The 21,963-nt window shown below is 40.5% G+C and overlaps 1 protein-coding gene across 1 annotated transcript in view; it reads right to left on the reverse strand.

The window, feature by feature from the left end:
- The window catches only part of GFRA1 (GDNF family receptor alpha 1), a 136,231-nt gene that overhangs the window by 32,089 nt on the left and 82,179 nt on the right, over positions 1 to 21,963 (reverse strand). The window contains exons 5-6 of the mRNA XM_014250501.2: positions 5,935 to 6,044; positions 754 to 888 (exon numbers count right to left, since the gene is read on the reverse strand). Of these exons, the coding sequence (XP_014105976.1) occupies positions 754 to 888; positions 5,935 to 6,044 (245 nt within the window). The remainder of the gene's footprint in view (positions 1 to 753; positions 889 to 5,934; positions 6,045 to 21,963) is intronic.

Below are 21,963 nucleotides of genomic sequence, written 5' to 3' on the forward strand. Positions count from 1 at the left end.
AGAGGACAACCACGTAGCCTTTCAGCTTCTGCTCTGCTAGACTAGGGAAGCCAAGCTCTTTTGGTCTCCTCATTTATCTGAAATTAAAACTCTGATGCACACTCCACATCATCCAATTATGCTGCTCCAGGCAGACAGGAAATTTGAAAAGAGAACCTGCCAAAATTGACTCCACTGAGCCATTCTGAAATTTGTAATAGTCCCTAATTTGGAAGTGAGTCTGACAGAAAAAAAAAATCAATAATTTAACAAAATCTTTACAATAGTTACTATCCAGGCTTGTGTTAAAACTGGGCATCTGAGATCAAATATCCTAAAAAAAAAGAAATTGGCTGTAAATTACAAGCACAATCCAATTTATACTTACAGCAAATCGTTCATATCCTAAACTACATGTCTTTTTTTATATGAAGTTCTTCAATTATACAGAAAACCCTCAGGTGTTGACTCCATGGTAAAGATCCTGCCTGACTGTTAGGCTCCAAATATGACCTGTGATGTAAACATATTTCAATACCATAAAACTTTGGGTTTTGTTTTTTTTTTCTCAAGAGCTTCTCATGTTTGCTACCTTGGTCATAAATCACAGTATCAGGCACATTTGCTCATTCTTTTAATTTTTACACCTACAACAGAACCACGCTCAACGAAGTGCAAAGTGATGGCCTCGATGCGTCACAACACACTTAAGCAGTAAAGGAATTCCAGAAAACACCCTACAATGCATTAAAAGACACCTAATTTTGTACTCACTAAGGCATATGTTGTCCTGGAAGAAATTCAGAAATTTCAGGCATTCATCTATGTCGTTGCCACTGTTGCTGCAGTCGCACCACGGGGCCACGCTGAGGCTGCTGGAGTCGATGTAGTTGGGTGTCATCACGGTGCCTGTCACCAGAGTGAAGCACAGCACTGTGAGCAACCTTTGCTCTCAAACATTCCTTCCACCCTAAGAGGGCAAGCAGCCCTTGGGAAGTCGTGCATTCGGGGCTGGAGTCACAACACAGAGCCACAGCAGGGCTCTGACCCGCAGATTTAACAGTTCCTGGCTCCTCTCAGCCTCTGACACCCAGCTCTGCCTGTATTTCACACCCTCTGTGGTTTGAATGCAATCACTTTAGAGACTGTAACACAACTCACACACTGAAGACACATTTCTTCCCTCCAAAAAGGATTCCCACAGTGAGCTGCATCAGCAGAACTGACAGGTAGAAAACCGTGGCAGAGGGAGGGATGGGTTGGGAGAAAGTGAGCACTTCTTTAAAGGGCTTTGCTGCCAAATCAAACACAAGTGGACTGTGTCCTTAGAGCTGCACTTAAAAATCTGATTTTCCTTTCTCACTTGTGTTTTTTCTCATTTTAATTCTCACTGCAAATAAGTGGCTGAAACCAGACCTGTGCTTCCTCCCCGAGTCTGCAGCCAGACTGAAAAAACATTTCTGAAATGCATGAGGAAGGAGAATGCTGGTCATGCTGAGGGGAGCCCTACTACATCTTGGAGCAGTGCTAACCCCAGGGGGCTCATGAGGGACCTGCCAGCAGAGTGGGTTAGGGTGATGAACAGAGCAAAAACCAGCATGAATGACAAGGTACAGAAGATTCGTTGTAGGTAATAAATTACTATCAATCCTGCTGTCTCATTACTTCTTCAGTACAGTGATTATTTCCTAAACATTGCCAACAACTTTCTACCACAGGGTCATTCTAACTCTGCTACAAACTCTTGGTTAAATATTCTCCCATTTATATTCCAGCTCAAGGCAACCAAGAATGAAACGAAACCTAAGCAGGCATTTTGTGTCCTAGAAGATGCACAGAAGATCCTCATCTGGATCAGGAAACTGCTGTATGATGAGCACTTGCTCAAGCCAGTAGTTTCATTGAATGCATACCCCAGCAGGTCAGATATTCCAAAATTTCCCTAGGACTGAGAAGTTTGAGTCTTTATTTTATTTGTCTGACCAAAAGGGGAAAATTAAATCAAAAGGGGAAGGTATTCCAGACCTGAACAGCTGCCAGCTGCTTCAGGGAACATGTTCCTCACTTGATAATTTGCAATTCTAGGACAGGTCATATATTGTGAGGAAATGTGATCACATCTCCTCAAAACTGACATCAAAGTAGTCATTAAGAAGATAGAATAGATGAAAGACAAATGTTAGAGACCCAAAGTGTACACTAGGAGAGAAAATTTGGTCCATAGGTCCAGGGTCCAACAGCTTGCAACAACAGACGGGAAAGGGCTATCAAACATCAGGCTAAAAAAAAGGAACATTAGAAATAACACAAATCACAGAGTGATGTCTAATAGCTTTTCAGTCACCAGACAGTGCTGGGAAATGAACAAATCAACATGCAAACTGCCTCATATCTGACGTGGGAGACAAAGGACAACAGGCACTAGGGCTGGCCTAAGACAGTAATGAATGAAAATGAATGTGGTCCCATTGTGAAATTCACAAAAAGCATCTTTTCTCTTGTTTTGGGATGTTCTTAACTCTGACTATAATCCCATACCTTTGGTTTCCTGCAGCTTTTAACAGATAGTTGCACTAATAATTGCTCAAATTCTACATGAGATTAGTACATGAGTAAACAGCATGGTTCAAAATTCATTAAATGGAGATAAGAGAATTTAGTAAAATAGGCAAATATAATTTGCATTGTTAATGAAAACTGGACAGTAGATAAATAAGAAGAGGAATGATGTTAAATTAAAAGAAAACACATTAAAATGTCTCCCCCTCATCCATGTGATGGTTCAGAACACTATTTCAGCCTTGCAACACGATCAGAAAAGTGTAAGAAAGTGAAAATCAAGGGGATTTTGCAAATGGAAAGAAAATAATAGGCTGAAAAAAAAGTTCTAATTAGCATATGCTTAGCAAAGGGTTAAAAAACCAGAAAGGTACCAAGGAAATTAAAAAGGTCACTGAGGCAAGACCTTCTTATCACAAATAGGTAATAAGGTAATTAAAATGGGTTAAGACGGGGGTTAAAAGTGTAACAGATACCAAGGTACAATTAAAGCTGATGAATACAGGAAAGACAGGACAAGGAAAGTGTGTACACAGCACACAAACTGCGCATCCAGCAAAAACAGAGTGGCTGCAAGAGCAGCTAGTAGAAAATCAGTCTGTCATTTACACCCGGGGGCAGATGTGAACCCAAGCGGATTATATGCTCGGTTTCCTGGGGTGGATTTTCTTTTTTCCCTGCCACGTGTGTCCCTTTCCCTTCCCCCCTTCTCCACTAGCTGGCATCTTGGAAATTCTGCTGATGGATACTAAAGGATCAGAGAAACCATGGTGGCTGGCAGTAAAATAGGACATGCTTGGTTTTCTGAGCTCTAGGTATCAAACAGCTCTGGATGGTCTCAAAAGCCAGCAGCCAGACTTCCACATTTTAGACAAAAGCAGAGTTGGCCTGAATTCAGCCAAGAGGTTGAGCTCAAATTAGGGTGAATAAATAAGGAGATGGATGCTGAGCCACTGAGAAGGGGCACAGGGCTGAAGTTTCTTTGGTCCAAAGCAACTCCAGCTTATTCACACAAATTCTCATGGGATTCCTGGGAATACCAGGGAACTTGGATGGATTTTGCTCAAAACAAGGGAAATTGTACCAGAAAGGGAATGCTAGAGCAGATATTGAAGTCAGCACTTAGAGCAAATCTTAATTCATGTGGGAGTGCAGAAGGTCCAGATGGCTTAGCCAGGCTGTAACCAAAGCACTGACTTAAACGTGGCTATCCACAGTCTCCTTTTACATTAATTATTTTTTAAATCTTTATGTTAATTAAAAAAAAAAATAGCTTATCCCTATACTACAATAAGGAGCCTAAAGCAATGAATTGAGGTTTTCCAAATTCCTGTAAAGCAGACATATCTTTAAAATTATATACAAAACACTCTGATGCAAACATTAAAGCACTTTTACAGACTGTTCTCCATTTTATTGATAAAGCAACTCATACAAAAACTGTGACTGGCTCTATTTCCATTTAAAGTCATAAATTTTAGGTGGGATTCCACTAATTTCAGTGACATTAGATCCCTGTAGTTCAAGACAGACTGCATCCACTGTATCTTCCATAGAGAAGCCTCACTTTCCTGAACAAACTCTGTGGAGGTATAATTTTTGCTACATTTAATGAAATGGCTAAGCAAAATTATATTTTTTTTTAATGAAAAATATTTTATCTTAATTAAATGGAGATCCTGAAGCTCTGATGAACAAATGGATCTGTAGCAGCTTCTTACCCACAGTCTAACTCTTCTTCCTGTGTTATATATCTGTTAAACAGACATTTGAAAGATTACACTGCTGATTTCTGCCTTACTCCACTTTCATATCACAATCGTATCAGAAGCAGGAATTTACTGCTTCAGCACACAAAATGTTTTGGTAATTTCTTGATTTAAAAGAGTTACTACTAAGAAGCATAAACTAACACCAGTCAGTTCCTCTTTTGCATGTCTCTAGGGTCTAGCATGAAGGAAGAAAAATGCATATTTTTCCCTTTGAAAACTAGATCTCCTTTTGATTTGAACTCCTTAGGCACCCATTCCACATTTCTGATGTGTGACAGCGTTTTGCAGCATGGTCATCCCCAGTAACACAAGAACACCTCACAAGAGGAACTGGGTCATCTTTGGGGTCAAGTTGAAAAATGAAAACCAACAAAACTGCCAGCAGAATTCTCTAGGTCCAGCAAGAACTTGGCAGCTCTTACCCAGAAGTATCTGTTAGTAACAGTTACTCCTTGCCAGCAGCCAGACTTCTTAATCTCATTGACAGGATCAGATTTCAAGGCTATTCAATTCTCTGTTTCAGAGTCAAATGACAGTCTGTCATAACTGTTCAGATGTTATACCCTTTGCATACTGTCTTAATCTCTTCAGTGGTAGAAGAATATCCTTTGAAGCCATCACATCTCATTTTACCCATTGCCACATGGACTTACCTCACTTGTTAGCTGATAGAGTAATAAGAATGGTAACAATAAGCCACTGAGTATAGCTTTCAGTCATTTTTCAGCAAACCAAACCTATTTTAGAAATATTTTCATTTCAATCTTATCTCCAGAGACATTTATTTAACAGCAGGATCAGCTTCAGGCCCTCAGCTGGCACCTTCATGCCCAACAGAAGGGGATATTGCTGCACTGCAGCAGGTGCAGGCTGTAAGCTTAAAATCATCTTATCTGGTGGCCTTTCAAATTTGTTTGTTTCAGAGTTTTGACATTCACTTATTATTTACTGCCCAACTATGATATTTCTACAACATATTCAGCTTCTTGACATGATTTCTCTCTTTCAGGAATCAAATACTGAGTGTGGCATGTGGAATCTGGCTTCCATAAAGGCATCCTTGTGCTGGTTGACACTCAGGAAGGTGACAACAAACAAAAATAACTACACTGGGGAGGGAAGAGGATTTCAGATTCGGTCTCAGCTCATCTCACTGACAGGCATCTCTGAAAACACTTAGAGTGGACAGAAGGATATCATGGAAAGAACAGCAGCTGGAATTGATGAAAGGCTGGATTGATCTATTGTTTCATACCTCAGGTTCAGGTGTTTAGCCAGACTTGTGGCGACAGCTGCAATATCAACAAAGCTGCACTTCCACTTGTTAACTTCCTACTCTTCTGCCCTCTACATTCAACCCTCCTAGTAAGCTTTACCTTTTAAGCTTGCCATGTATTTCAAATTCAAGCACCTTTCTCTCCTTATCTTCCATCCTTAATTTTCTTGCAATATACAAGCTTACCTCAAGAATCTCTGTAAGGCAAAACACGCAGGTGGAGAAACTGGCCTAGCATAATATCATACAGAATTATATTCCAGTTTTTATTTCACACAGGCCTTCCAAAATGCAGTTTGGGGCTTTTTTTTCTCATGAGCAAGCCCCCACCCTTCCCTGCCCTCTTACCAATGAGCCCAGAGTAAGCGAGCAGGCAGTCAGCGTAGTTCTCCTTCAGACAGCTACTAACAGAGCGTGACTCAGGCTGGCAGTTTGTGAAGAAATCTGCAAGGCGAGATCTGAAACAGCAAGAAAAATGCATATCTTTAAAAAATCAAGCCTGAAGGCATTATTACCTTTTACACACTCTGTTTTTGGACATGGCTTAATATTCTTTAACTTAAATGCATATTGGACACATTTCAGACACTGAGAGTCTCTTTCTAAGACGCGTCTCTTTCCAGAATCTGGTTTTGAAGTCGGAACAAGAAAGTGTAAGGAAACAGTAAAAAGGAACAAAACAACAGAGGAATGCCTGCACTTTACTAAAAGAAATGTTCTTCATTTTCATGCCTTAAAAAAAAGACAAAGACTGATTTTATCATATGAGGAGTCATTTTGCCTGGATCTGAACTCTAACTGGAGTCTTTTATTCAGAACACAGTTTCTGCTGTTTTACTGAATACACAAAACCCAATGTTTGTGCTCAGAGAGCAAGCAAGACCCTTATTGCAAGACTTGAAGCAGGAGCTGCTTTGGCGGTGTCCCATGTTCCAGAGAGTGGGCTCACCCCTGCTCCAGCCTGGCTTCCCCACGCCCCAGGGCCATGGCACTGAGAGTCTGTGTGCTCTTGTGAAATACACATTTACCCAAACCCCAGAGCACTGAGTCCAGGGCTGAGATGAAAGGAAAGTGTGCTCTGCATCGAGTTCTGCTGCTGAGTGGCCACACTTCCCTCAGCCAGCCCATGACTGAGGAGGGGAGGCTGATTACATGCAGGAGATGCTTTAAGACCAGGAGTGAAGCTGTATTGTCATCAGCTGATTACCACCGTGCTGGAAATTAAAAGGACTAACAGACAGGATCTCTTCTGGTTATTTGTGATTTAAAGGCCACATAATGCCCCCATTCAGGTCTGTGAAATTTGCCAGGCATTGATGAGGTGGGTCAAGGTCACACATCCTACGGTCACTCCCCTGCTCATCTTAGCCTTACAGTCTTAAAGTAGTGACTTTTGTTTATTTACAAAGTGTTTTTTAGACCTTCATCTATTAAAAAAAAAAAAACCAAACAAAAACCCACCTCCCTACTTCAATTTTCTCTTCTGTGAAATAGTTATAAAAATGTTCTTTTGCATCTGACAACCGACAGTAATGTCTCAGGATCAGATGCTTAATCTTTGCAAAGCCCTCTCAAAATCAGAATCATGTAAGCTATGAATTTTCGTCACTGCTCCAGCATTATGCAGATTTGCAATATAAATGCTCTTTTTCAGTTTTGCAGCAACCCCACAAAAGTTAGCAGAAAGAAGTGATTTGCAAGTGATTTACTTTATTTGTTTACATGCTCCAGAGACTAATTATCTTTGCTTGCTTTATTGTTTTACCTACCCCAGAATGGGACTGGATACACATCATTAATTGGCCTGAAAGTAACGATGGGCAAACATCAAAAGGTTCAGAGGCTTAGTTTGAGAAAGCATCCTATAAATAAACTCTATGCAACCTGTACCTGAATTTATGAGAGCTGTTCTCATGGCCTTATTTCAGTTCCATCTCTAGCTAACTGTACTGACACCAGAAAATCCATGGTTGCCTTCAAGCCACAGTCAACCCTAAGCTTTCCTCTCCCTCTCTTGCCTTATTTAACAACTTAACCTTGAGATGGAAATCTGTACCCAGTTGCCTTTAATAGCTTTAAAAAATCAACCTTTCTAGCAATACTTACACATCCATGCATACATACGTTTTTAAATTTACATAAAATGCCTACTTAGCTAGTGAATATATACAGTACCTACCAGGAGACAGTCTGAGAATAAATAAGTCTCAAGATTTGGAAAGAGATAAATAGCAGTACCATGAAGAAAATCTGGGAAAGGAAACCCTCTGTCACTACAGTGATTCCTCTCCCAGTCAGTAATTAAGACAGTGGCTTGAATCCAGCTTTTGGATCAATTGGGAACAAAGAGAGTTGACAGTTTCCAAGGATTTTTCTAATTCTACTAATACCTGGATGAAGTCAGGTTTAGAACAGAATAGAGCCTATTACATCTATCTAGTATGAAAAACCTCTGCCAGGGTAGAAAGGGCAAGCCTTCTGCACAAATAGTATTCTTGTATTTCTAAAACAAAGTAGCTCCTCGGATCTAAATTTCATTATTTATGTGACCACAAATAAATCTTTTCAGCAATGGATTACACAATCAGCATCTTGATAATCCTGAAAACATTTCTTGCAAACATTTCATCATTCTTAAATGTCCAGTTTTCCCTTAGGTTATTAGGTGCATTGGTCCAGAGATCATTTAATACATTCCTCTTCTCTAAATGTTTTTAAGGACTGATAACTGTGGAATAAAACCAGTCATTTACTACCCAGCCTGCTTGAAGAACTTATTTGTTGTAAATTTTAAAGGAGCCTAAAAATAGCTCTGCTGATCTCTTTTGCATAGACCTTGATTGCCATGTGAATTTCTGAAGAATTTTTGTGGTCATAAAAAGTAATGATGTGACAACATTGCACATTTAAGTTTTCATAAGTCAAATATAGTCCAGCTAGCTCTGGTCTGAGCATTACTGGACATTATCACACAACCCTTCCCTAGCCAGTCATCCAAACTTCACACAATCCAAGCTCTCACTCTCTCCTGAGCTGTTAACCACACCTGATACTTATGTGGATTCATTTGCACTGGACATAAAGTTAAGGCCAGAAAATAAAAACAGAGACCTCCATCTGCCACAAAATACTCCAATACTTTCAGTGAAGATCAACCCCCAAACATTTCCAGTAGACTGGCAGCAAACACCAAAACAGTGGTACTGCTACTTATCTAGAGAGAAAGACAAATTAGCCTAATGAGAACCATTAATCCTAAAGTATTGCACATGAACATTAAGAACTGTTTGGGTAAAAGAGACAATCCTTTTAGGGGTGTGGAATCAGAGCAATCTGATAACAGCAGTTTTACCAAAAAATGTGCACTGTGTTAATTTAGTGCTCCTTCAGCAGGAGGCAACTTGAGGGTTTCTAACCCATGACTGAGCAGTTTTGTTACGCAGAGAACAAACAGAGCTTGCCAGGTGTACCTCCTGTGCAGTGTGCATAGATGTATCTCACTGCTGGAGAGAGACAGACAGGCAGTTTCATATTGTTCCTATCATGTAGCAGGACCACATTTAAAAGGAACTATTAATTTCTTTTTCTGTCACAAAATCCTCATTGTGTGCAGCCACATTTATGATTTGTTCCCTTTTCCCTGCATAAATAACAGGTACTACTCAGAAATCTTCCTTCCAGGAAGAAGAAAAAAGAAAAAAAACCCATCTCTTTGCAGGGCAAAAACCCCACAAATTAAGTTAGTCCTACTCGGCCCTGGAAAACCTGCAGATGTTCTGGAAAGCCTTAAATATTTTGTATACCACTAGCTGGAAAACTAAGAATAATCCCATCAGCAAATTCAAAGAAAATCTGCTCAAACAACAAACAGCCTTTCTGAAAAGAAGAGAAAAAATCCCAAACCTGCTATTCTCTAATGCTTTGTATTAATACCTGTAAAATAATTTGTAACAGTTAAAAATACAAAGGAAGCAAAGTTAATTTGCTTTCCTTATGATAGTGGCTCTTCAAACACACAGTTGGATAATTCAAAACTTTCACATTTTGCTTACAAATAAGCTTTTTTAATAGCAGTATTGTATTGAATCTGAATATAATTTTTGAAGCAATTTAATTTTATATTAGCACAGACCGTGGCATAGACAACATTGATTAGGTTTTCACTACTTTTTGTTCTCAAGGCTCTGTAGAAGTTCTTTGACATCCTGAAGTTATCTTTGATATTAATCAGTTCCCCCTCTTCAAGGCTGGTCAATTCAGCTTTTAGTCATGGGTGCAGTATTTAAAAGTATGATAAAAATTGTGAAGTTGCCGAAAATTTTTACGATTTTTAGTTTGGATCTGGTGCAAATCATGCGGTGCAGATCATGACCTATCATGAAAGCATCACTCCGAAGCAGGTTCCTCCTCAAGAAGTATCCACGTCACTGGGATGGCATGTGCTGTTTTCTCTTCCTTTTTTCCCTGTGACTGTATTGTTGGTACACAAGGGCTGAGCCCTCGAGGACAGAAACCTCTCTCAGCCTTGCCTTGGCACTGGTGATGTTCACAGCACGCAGGACAGTGAACTCAGGTCTCCTGCTCTCCTGCTGCTGCCCACACGTGGGTTGTGATGTCCAAGTGAGTGGTTACAACCACTTGGCCTGACAGGGAGTGACAGTGCTCCTGTGCCACACCTCAGGGATGTCAGGTGAGGTCTGGACACGCTCACTGCCACCTCTCCTTGTGCTGCTGCTTGTGTTTAGGCACCTATTTATAGCAGTACCATAAAGAGTACGTAAATGCCAGAGCTGAGAGACTGAGGTGACTACACTAATTAGTCAGAGCTGCTCTAGTGTCTAGACACCATTTGGGAGTGCAGTCACGTAAGGGAAGTGCTGCATCAATATTCAAAACAGAAAAGAGGTATAAATCCCACACTGAAAAAAGCCAGACTAAGTCAATGAATGTGTGTCACAGTGATAAATGGCACCATTACAGAAAAAAACAACAAGTCAAAATACTTGTTCTTCTTTCATGGGGGTCAACTGCAGTGTCCTGCTCTGGCTACAAATAGCTCCCGTATGGCTGGAGTGGTGCTGCTGCTGCTGGGATGCAAGAGTTGGTGCAAGGCTTGGTATGTGGCCAAACTAATGGCTTTATTGTTGGAGGAGCATTTAATTTTCTTTTTTTTTTCATAAACAGAAAATGAGGCAAAAGCCACATATGCAACTCCATCAACCAGTGGGACGAAAAAAGCCTCAGAAGAGCCCTGTAATGAGATGACTCTCCCTCCACATAGTAAAGTAGCTTTGATCCATCTTTTTTTCATTAAAGGACACTAGAGCTGTGTAATATTAATAAATCTTACACCTCCTTAGCTATCTACACACACTGTTGAGCACCTGTGAGCAACTACAAATTCTGACATTTTTAAGAGGTCACTTTCCCATGTATTTATTAAACAGCGACCCCACTAAATTTTTCCAAGGAAAAGGCTGGTTTGTGCTCGGTTGCTACCCTCCCTCTCAAACAATGTCAGCATCCAAGCCCTGAGGTCACTGATGTTCCTGCCCAGCCATGGGCCCCACTGAGCCAGGTCTGCCCACGGGCTGATGTCCCATGCTGTCCCCAGGGAGATGCCCCATGCCTGGGACTGCCCCCTCCCGAGCTGGGCTGGTGGGATGAGCCCAGCCCAAAAGGTTCTGTCCTGCCTGTCCTGGAGTCCCCAGGAAGCCCTGATCCCACCTTGCACCCTGACACCCAGCTCAGCATTTGTACCTTTTGGGGAGTGGGTGGGTTAAAAAAGGACATGATGGCAAACCGTTTGGCTCCCTACACCTAAATATTGAAGGCAGTTTCTCCCACATGAGCTGATCCAAACCTTTTCCAACACTGGCAGAAACAAGTACAGGATTTTAGACTTCAAATACCAGCTACTAACTGAAAGCTGTTTTTTATCTAGTTTTGCTGCTGTTTTGTTATTTTAAATGTCTGGCAGCATAAACCCAAGCAAGTATTTGATTCTGGATTCAACTAGCCTCTCAAAACTGTGTTGTTCATCTGGAAGCAAAATATGGACAATGCCCAATTACACAGAGGCAGCCTGTTTGGATTGTGGGATAACTAGACACAGGAACAAACACCAGGGACCACACAAGATGCACTGAGATGCCTTCTAGCAGCAGGAATGCTTGCTCAGAGCATCAGGCACAAAGTCCACCAAGGCTGGTCCCTCCAGAGGAGCACCCACACTTGACCCAGCTCGCTGTCTGTACCATGTCCCCGCCACGTTTGCCAGCATTGATGTTACTACTCAGGCTTTTTGTTTACCAGGGGCCTCCTGGACATTTAATACCCCAGAAAATGGAGATCTAACTCACTGAAATTCAGCCATGCAAAATGAAAAGCATTTCCACCTATGCGTATCTGTGTTTTAGAATTAGAAGTACAAACACAGTATTCTTTCCGTTCTTCTATTAACAAATTAATACCCTACAGCCATGCTCTTTTACTGCACTTTGTGGAAAGCAAAATAATTTCTATATCATTTTCTGTTATTATTATCCTTTTTCCTTTGCTCATGTTAGACCAGTTAGATCTTCTTACACAGAATCTGCTACAGAAAATCAAAAGAACTTACCAAAACACTAATGTCATAGTTTATCAACATTAATTAAATCCTCTAAGAGACTCAAGATCATGCATGGGAGTAATTTTAATTTAATATATTAGGTCTCCTTTGGGTTTAAGGGAAACTACTAAGCTCAAATGTGATTCTAAACAAGTACGATTTATTTGAAATTGGGTTATATAAATATTTATATACTACTGACCTTTTGTGTAATAAAACCAATTTTGAAAAATATGGTGAAAATCCTGAGCACAAGGTAATGCAATAAAGAATTAGAACAGTGATTCTCAGATGCTGTGACACAAAACAGAATTTTTCCTTTAAAAAAATTACCTCACATCATTTTTTAGAGGCCTGTTTGAGAGAACATCTGGAAAACATTCCACAGGAAATCAAACCTATATTAAATATGTTTTGCAGGGCTCTGTTTCCTTGCATCGACCTTAAGCATTCATAATGTGTTTCTGTCTTCTCAGCTGCAAAGAAAACACTTCTGTCACAGTCCTCTACAGAATGACAGGCTGAATTGTCAGCCTGTGATTTTATCAGGGGATGCTGGTAAGATTTCTATCTAGTCTACCTGTCTCTGTACCAAAGCTCTCCAATAACATGAACAAATCCACCAGCTGCTTTCCAACTATCATGAATTTATATATATATATTTGTTTAATTTCCTTTATGCCTCTTAATTTGAAGCATCTAAATAAAAATGACTGGCATTTCGAAAGATGCCCAACCCTCAATGTCTCCTGACAGAATGTTACTCAGGAGAGGACTGCTGCATTATGGGGAGAGCTGTTCTCACTTCATTAGCTGAGCAAGCAGAATAGTCTTTGAATTACAGGCTGGTAACCTAAGAAAATCACTGTCACTCTCCAAAAGCAAGCCAAGGAAAAGTAGTGCCACTGCAAGTCCTTGAGCGTGCCACTGGGCTCATCAGTGTTTATCAGTAACTATATTGTGAGTGCACCATGAAAGGATGTGGTTCCAAGTACCTGAGAAACACAACCATGGCAATAATATTCCCTGTAACCACTTGAATAAACTATAAGAGACTATTACTAGCTCAAGCATGAAGCTGATGGGAGTTCAGAGATGGAAAATAATCTAAAAAGTCCAATACAAGTTCTCTCTTTACCAGAAAAGTTTCTGTTGGTAGATGTACTGGAACATCAGGTTTCCTGAGGTTATGTAGGGATGCTCCTTGAGTAAGAAAATCTCTCAGTGGTATGTGTGGTGACATTCCTGAAGGAAATAACTCCATATCTCCTTGTCAGAGGGGCAGCTCAAGGAAAGAAAGGGTGTCCAGTGTGTCCCTGCACTCAACTGAGCGGGGTCTGTGGGCAGCCAGCGTGGCTGAAACCCATCCTGGAGCTACTCCAAATACTGCTCTGACCTCAGAGTAAGACAACAACTACAAAATCAGAAATACAGAAGATAAAAGCAGAGTAGAGTCTCTTTTATGCGAATCCATTTTTTTCATGCACAGAACAGCCCCACCAAACAGCAAGTGGAGAAGTTCTGGCAGCAGCAAGCCAAGAGAGCATTGATCTTATTCAGCATGTTTTACTTGCTTTTAGAAGTAATATGGATATATAATGATAGTACAGAAAGCACTGATTTGTAGTCTAAGCTTGGAAAACAAACAATTTTTACCAGTTAAGGATGATGTGCTGTCTCAAGAGCATTTTTTTTTTTTAATCCACTCTCAAAACAATGTGAACACACGAGGCTGAGAAAAGAATGTAAGGCCAAGACTTGATGGCCTGTGACACACCCAGACATTTACAGAGTTTGTTCTGAAATGAACTGTCCATTCTGAAAAATATTTTGCAATGCTGCATGGTGGCCAGTTACTGAGATGTACCTCCAGCATTTCCTAATGACTAACTGGCAAAGGGAGCATCATAACTGATGCTGTGATTTATGCTTGAATTGGAACAATTGAAAGTGAGCTAAACATTCAAATATTACAGCTTGAATTTAACAGTTCTTAGTCATATGTGCTTTACAATAGAAAAGCTTCCTTTAATGGTTTGTAGAATGTGCTTGGAAAAATACAGTGTAAGCACAAACATTATCTTTTGATGTAAGGTCATCTATTAATAATCTTAGGCAAGGGTCACAGTCAGCTCACACAGAAACTCTGCCAACAGTAAATACACACCAGAAAGCCCCTTCTGTGTCACTTGTCTTAAAGCCAGCAGATCATTAAAGAATAGGAAACAACCACCACCTCTGCTGAGAAGTCTTTGCAGACACTGGTTCATTTACATCTGGCTTCCACTGAACAGGAGTTACTCCAGTAACATGGCAATGTTTATTAACATAATTAAAGCAATGTGATTTCTATTTAGTAAACATGAGAATGCTAAAATTTGAAAATATGCATGTGGCTGTCTCTTGCTCTGCTGAGAAACAAAGTTTTATTTTTAGCTCTGGTGCTTACATTTTCTTGCAGCTATTTTAATAGATGAACTGCCAGCAGAAATATTCTCTCATTGGGCCCTGATGTAGAATGATATAAATAACCTTTACAAAGTCCAGCATAATGGAATGGTAAAATCAGTTGACATTCTCCTAATTAGCACTGCCTGAAGATTTACCTACACAGAACAGGAAGAGCCAAATTCACCCCTGGAATAAATCCACTGAAGTCACTGATGTCAGAGGAAGTACACTGGGAATGGACTTGATAGAATAGATCTGTTATTTACATTAAACACAGAGCAGCTTCTTGCCTGTGGCATATACATGGCTTGAGGTAAATGACAAAAGCATTTTGATTTATTAAAGAAAATGCTATTGTGTGATATATACACCCTTTCTTTGCCCCAGAAACAGCAAGCTAGCCAAATTTGACTGGGTGTACATAACAGATCTTCTCTTCACTACATCTGATAGATCAGGGGGTGGAAACTACTCATCAAACCAGTGGATGCTAAACTCCTTTCTACAGAAATCTCTCAACTAACAATTCAAAATATCAGCAATAGCAGTACTCCTAGTGGAACCCCATCCAGCAAAGTGCTTGCTTAACTGTAAGGACATGAGTAGCTTCAAATTTAGTTCTCTATTAAAGTTTAATGTCAAATTTAACTGTCTTGGATTTCAATATTTTTGACTAAACATGTGTGAAACTGCTTAATTAACATATGTAGTATAATCTCTCTTCCCCTTCCCTCCAATAAATCAACAAAAAAAATAGGTCACATCAGCCCTGCTGTAACCCCCTCCCTGGCTCATGTTTCTAATCTTCAGTCTTCTTATTTCTTAAATTATACAGGCAGGTTTTCTTTTCCACTTAAATTAACAAAATAAGGCTTTTTTAGACAAAATGAACACCGGAGACCTTACCACACTCTACAACTACCTGAGAGATGGTTCTAGCAAGGTCATTGTCCAAATAACAAGTGACAGAGTGAGAGGAAATTGCCTCAAGTTGTGCCAAAGTAGGTTTAGATTGGATATTAGGAAAATTTTCTTCATGGAACCAGTTTTCAAGCAGTGGAACAGCTGCCCAGGGATGTGGTGGAGTCACCACCCCTGGAAGCAGTTAACAGAGCTGTAGATGTGGCACCTGGGGACATGGTTTAGTGGTGGGCTTGGCAGTGTTAGGTTTAGGGCTGGACTTGATGCTCTTAATGGTTTTCTCCAACCTAAACGACTCTCTGAAGGACCACATTCACACACAAGTGCCCCAAGTTGTTAGAGCTGAAATGGTCACAATACCTCACTCAGCTCACTGAGACATTTGCCTAGAAAGAGACTGACATGGAAGCAGGGTATCCAAATAAAGCCTACAAAACCTAAAATCATTGGCACCCAAGTTTGGTTTGTGATTGTTGTGCGCTCACACATGCACTCTTTATTCCCACTTTCACTTCTTCAGCCCTGTAGACAGGCAAGACAGGATATTCAGCTCCACAGGTTATTTTTAACCTGATCAGCAGAGGATCCACCCGACCGCAGGGATGCTGCCTGGAGAGCTTGAGCTTGCCTGACAAGGGACCTCAGCGTGAAATACCATCCAGTTACTGCTTCTTGGAGCATGAACGCTCTTCATGGTACAGCACAAAGCCAAGGGAAAGTTGGGTGCAGGACTGAAGCTGAGCCATTTTCTAATTATGGTATCCTTGTGTCTCTCCTGCTTTTGGAGAAATGTCAATCACCCAGCAAGCTTTTAATCTTCAAGGCCCTCCTAAGCTGACCAGAGAGAGTATAAATGAGGGCCAGCCAAGCAGATCTGGGCACTGCAGAATGAGATCCATCTACACTTCAAAAGTGACAAAGCAGTCTTGTTTAGCTGGATGTTTGGATTTTTTTTTTATTCCAAAGGGATTTTTGGATATCTTATAAGGAGGAACTGCTTGATTCATTCTGAGTTTTATTCAGTTGGAATGAATTTAAAATTACCTTTGTTTCTGAGGGGGAGAGGAGAGCAATATTATGTCTATTTACTCTGCTAACAGAAGACATCAAAGTAATGAATCATGTAAAGGACTGAAAGGGAAGAAAATATAATATTGCAGCATTTTCTATCTTTGCCTTTCTTGAAAGGTTTTTGCTTATTTTGCAGAGACTGCATTAATATTTTTTTCCAGGCTAGCAGTTCCCCACACACATATTCCACCATCAAGGTTCCTCTGAACTACACCAGCTTCTTTCCCACCTCCCCTCAGACCCCATTTTTTTAATTTTCTGCATTGTTACCATTCCTCACTATTAGTTTATTAAAATGAATGAATACTTGTTTTGTCTTCTTTTTTCTCCACTAAAATAAATAAAACCTCTAGCAATATAGACACATAAATATATGCATACATTTACGTGCTTGTATATCTATATATGTATAAAAATCACTCTTCAAATTCAGGCTATGTGAGGTGAGCTTGTGGGGATGGGCCAAAAAGCAGACTTTCAATTTTTTCTGCCCCACTTGCTATTCTAGAGGAATACACAGGAGCTCTCCTGAGTGCAGGTGCAGAGAGCTCAGGCTCACCCTACTGCACTGCCAGCATCCTACACCCACCGCAGGCTGAGTCAGGCACGAGAGCTTTTGCACCCACTCCCTGACTCAGTCTCCAAACACACAATGCAGGCACATCCTGCACTTCTCTAGAAATCAAGAGTGTCCTTTTCCTAATGCCCTTAACAGCATTACAGAAACTACGCTCTTGTCCTGGTTTTGCACAAGCACAGCAAACCGATCATCTCAGAGTGCTCCAAGTGCCAATTTCATATAAATGCCCCCAAGGGACTCAGACCCAGCTCTGTTCTCCAGAACTGTGTAATGCTACTGTGTCCTTCATAAAAATACCCACCAAGTGCCCTTTTAACATGCAAAAGTAGAGCCAGGCTGAGAGCGAGCTCTCAGGCTTTCATTTGACCGACTGAATTGTCACCAATATCAGCTACAAGGCTCAGAAAGGGAGGCAGCACCTCTGTTTTCCCTCTCATTTGCTGAATTACAGATGATCACTGGACCGTGGCAGGATATTGAGGGAGGAAAAGCACAACATGCAGAGAAGCAAGTGAGGAGGCACCATAAGTGGCTGTAATAGAATTCAAACGTGTCAGAGAGGTGGTGAAAGTCAGATAATTGCAGGAAGATCTGGAAAGAGGAGATGAAAGGAGACTAAGTGAAGGGAAGAGGTAGGAAGAAAAAAAAAAAAAAAGGGGGAAAAAAGTGAGAAAAGTGAAAGAGAATTATAATGAATAGAAAATGTGAAGGGCAAATTTCTTTTTCCCCTCTTCCATCTCCTCCCTCACATCCCTCTAGGGCACTGCTCCCTGTTAATTCTGTAACTGAGGACTGCTCCCTCCTAGAACAAGATGATGGTGGGCTCCCCCCATCCTGGAGCAGGACAACACCAGTTGCCTGCACGTTTATAACATCTCCCCACAACTTGTCTCTAGTGCTGAAGCCTGGGGCTGCAGGGTCTGCAGTCGGCAGTGGCTTCTGCTGCAGGAACAGCCCACAAGACTCACAGAGAAGCCACTTTCACCAACAGGTTCCAGGTGTAAAGCACCTGCAGATTCTCACAGCTAACAGAAAAGGAGCACAGACACAGTGACTCCCTTTCCATGCTAAATTATCATTAAAAGTGTTCAACAGAATATCATCAAGGAAAATTATTTCCTTGGCAAGTTTCTGGTGTTTTCAGGAAATGCTGCAAGCAGCTGAGCTTCTGTTCTAACATTTCCAGTGGATGAATTCTTCTCTGCACTGATAACAACGTTTGCATAACTTCACAGAGTGTTCTGATACCTGTAAAAGCAGACATCCTTCATACAGAGCTGAGTGGGTGGTTGGAACTAAATTAGGATTGGATAGGACAGGTGACCAAAAACTGGTCAAGAGCTAAGAACACACCAATGAAAGCACATTTATAAAGATTTGGCTCTCTGAACACAGTGCTGAAAACATTTTTCACTGTATTTTCAAGGAGATGACCCATGTACTGGAACCTAATTGGATACTTCATTATTTTTCTTCTGATATCCCACAAGAAGAAGTTATTTAAAATATGTTAAGTATATTTTGGTATTTTTTTTCAGTGTCAAACAGCTGCAAACAGCTATATGTACCATTTGCAGAACTAAAGGCAAAAAATTAAGAAGACAACTGTCTTCTGAAATTAGTTAACAACTACTTTCTGGCTATTTGAGCTTCAAAAATAAACCTCAATGATCTGACCAGTCATTTTGAGTATAATTATTGTGAAGGACAAGAAACATGCTCTTACCAGTTTTATTAGCAAAAAAATTCTGCCCTTCTTTTCTGATCCTTGCAGCACATGGATAGATTGATAGAATTATTTCAATAAATAATGTGTCTGTATTGTTATTATTCTGGTCAGTGTCTTCTGAACATACCCAGGAAAAAAACCCAAGTATGCAAATTCAAGACACAGATTATTAAAAAGACCAAACTAATGACTCACACTTTCATTACTCAAGCAAAACAGTATTTGCAGTACTGTCAAATTTGATAATGGCAAATATGAAGAACCCTGCCCTGCATTTACAGCAGGATGATACTCTTAAAACATGCCAGTCAACTTTCTGAAGATTCATTGTTAGCTGAGGTGATCAGATCACGAAGTTCTTCAGAGGTTTGTGCGATTCCAGGACATCACTGGAAGAAGTTTTTGATGGTACACTGACTTTTCTTAGATTTGTTTATGCACACAATAAAAAAAAGAACTCTGATGGCTTCGTCTTCTTGGTTTTTTTGCTTTTCTTTTCACTGAGCATTGACAGACATGCCTGAGAGACTACAATTGTTTCAAAGCTGGATATGGACTGGGATACAAGCAGAGGCAGCAGATAAATGATAATGAAAGTGAACCATTCAGCATTCTGATGAAGTTGAAAATTAGGACTGTTTACATAAGTCAGAACTTATTTGCATTTCCTGACATTTCAGGTCTCTTTATCCCTCAATTGAGAATTTCTTATACAACAGATAGCTTAATGAGTTGAATAAAAAAATAATAAAAAAGCAAAGCGTCCTGCCATGTCTGTTAGTGGTACATGCAGTTTGGCCAGATTGCCTCCCTGCTCTTAACTCTGCTTCAAGAACAGATTTGGTGATATATACACCAGGATAAAGTTTTTAAGGAACGTTCAAAACGGAATGTTTAAATACACAGGCCCAGATGATATTTTATACAGAGTACAGGCAGATTCAAGTCTTGCATTTCTGAGTAAGAAGCATTCATAAACCATTTCTTGAACATATTTTCAGAAAACCTTTAAAACTTGTACCCCTTGTCTAAACTAGCATTATGAAAAAGCTTTAATTGGTGTAACAGGCATGCAAATAATATTTCTAAATTACCTGGTCTCACAGTAAGACCGTATTTTCAAATTATTCTGCCATTTAGATACTCCTGATTTCAAAATGAAATAGAAGTTATCAGAGTTAGAATTACACACCTAGTGACTACTGCTTTTAATTATTCTAAACATATCTGGAATTACTATAATGACTGATATTTATCAGTAGTTGCAATAGCAAGGAGACCTCCCATTCCTTTCCAGCCCTGCCCAAGTCCCTGTTTGCCTGCAAGACTAGGGGAACAAATCTCAGCAATTTCCTTTAAGTGCACAAGTCACAGAGACAAAATGTCTTTCGCTGTCTGATAGGCTGGGATAGCTTTGCTGCCAATTCCTCCTCTCCACGACAGCAGAGAGGGAAGGTATTAAACCAGCAGCAGTTCAGAGAGCCCAGGAGGTTGTAACACCAACGTGAGGTGACTCTCAGCAACACACCAAGCTTGCTGTACCTCCACAGGACCTTAGTGCTGCCCACACTGAGTCTGCCCCAGACCCTGCAGGCATTTGCCCACCCATTCCCTTGTACCAGTGCTGCCCCTCAGCCTCACAGCCAGGTCTCACTGAGCCTTGGCAGAGCCAAAACTTTTCAATTTTGATGTTCTAACACAAAAGAAACCACTGTTCATTTACAAATAAATCCATTTGCATCTCAGTGCTGGCTGCAGCTTCAGGCAGAGATTTTACCAAGCTTTCCCCTGCAACATTACAATGGAGAAAGCACAACACCAGACTCATGAAGTTAAATTAAACAAAATGCCATTAAAAACTTAACTGCTGAGACAACATTAGATCAAAGCTGACCAAAGAAAAACACAGTCACGAGAGGAGTAATGGCATTAATTTAACAAGTTAATTCCAGAATACTACAACCCAAATAACAGGGAGAAGTCTCTGTATAAAATCCTCTCTCCAGTTTCACTGGTGCTGTAACAGACTGACAGTTTGACAGAAAACACTGTAAAGATACTGTAACTCAATTAACACGAACTGTGTGTAGGGAAGGCAATACACAAAAGCAAAAAATACCAGTGGAACGACATGGAAACAGAAAATGGATTGTTCCGAGGCTACACGTACCCAGCCTTCAGAAACTGCAACAGCATCAGCAAGCAAGGGGCTGAATGCAAGTCAGACTGCTCTGATTTAAATCTGCTCCTGCTGTGGCCAGCAGGAAACGTGTCTCCAGATTCCCCCAAAGCCATGGAGGGAAGGGCATTGCTCATCTCCTCACCTCCAAACAACACTCAGCCACAACTGAAGTGCTAAAGACCAGCAGTGGAAATCTCATAAACAAACTTCAAAGTAAATATTTTACCAGGCATAAGTAAGTACTTATTAAGATTTAGATTGTATCTTCAGTGTCCTTGACATTTTACAATAGTGTTTATTTCCCTTGTTTGCTAATTCACAGAACTGGATAATCTACAAGAAATTTACACATTAGAAGCGAGCAGGATTCTTGGGCACGACTTCATAAATATGACATTAGCACAACAATGCTCTAATATAAACAATACACAATTCTAAGCAGGAGCAAAACATTTCCTGAGGGCAGAGGAGGCCCTGTTTTCCACTGAATAAGCTCTGTGTGCCAACCTGCAGGGACCCCAGGAGGGGAAAGGACCCAGTTTGTCCCGTGGAGCAGGGCTCTGCTCTGCCAGAACACTCAGGGAAAGAGGCTGGGAATTAGGTCAGTGAACCAATGACCCCCCAGTTGCATCAGCCCAGCACTCCTCTCAGGCAGGGGAGATGAAAACAATTTCAAGACTAAACCAGTTCTATGAAGATAGTGAGATTCTGTCTACAATATGGACTATTTTTTTTTTCCCAATGAATTAAAAACACATGAGTAATCTGTGTATTGTGACTATTTATGAAGTCCAACATGAAGCTTTTACTCCCAATTATCAGTACTCACA

This window comes from Pseudopodoces humilis, chromosome 9 (genome assembly GCF_049639895.1).
Source record: "Pseudopodoces humilis isolate 2021_Gansu_Grassland_sample_001 chromosome 9, ASM4963989v1, whole genome shotgun sequence".
Taxonomy (NCBI): Eukaryota; Metazoa; Chordata; class Aves; order Passeriformes; family Paridae; genus Pseudopodoces; species Pseudopodoces humilis.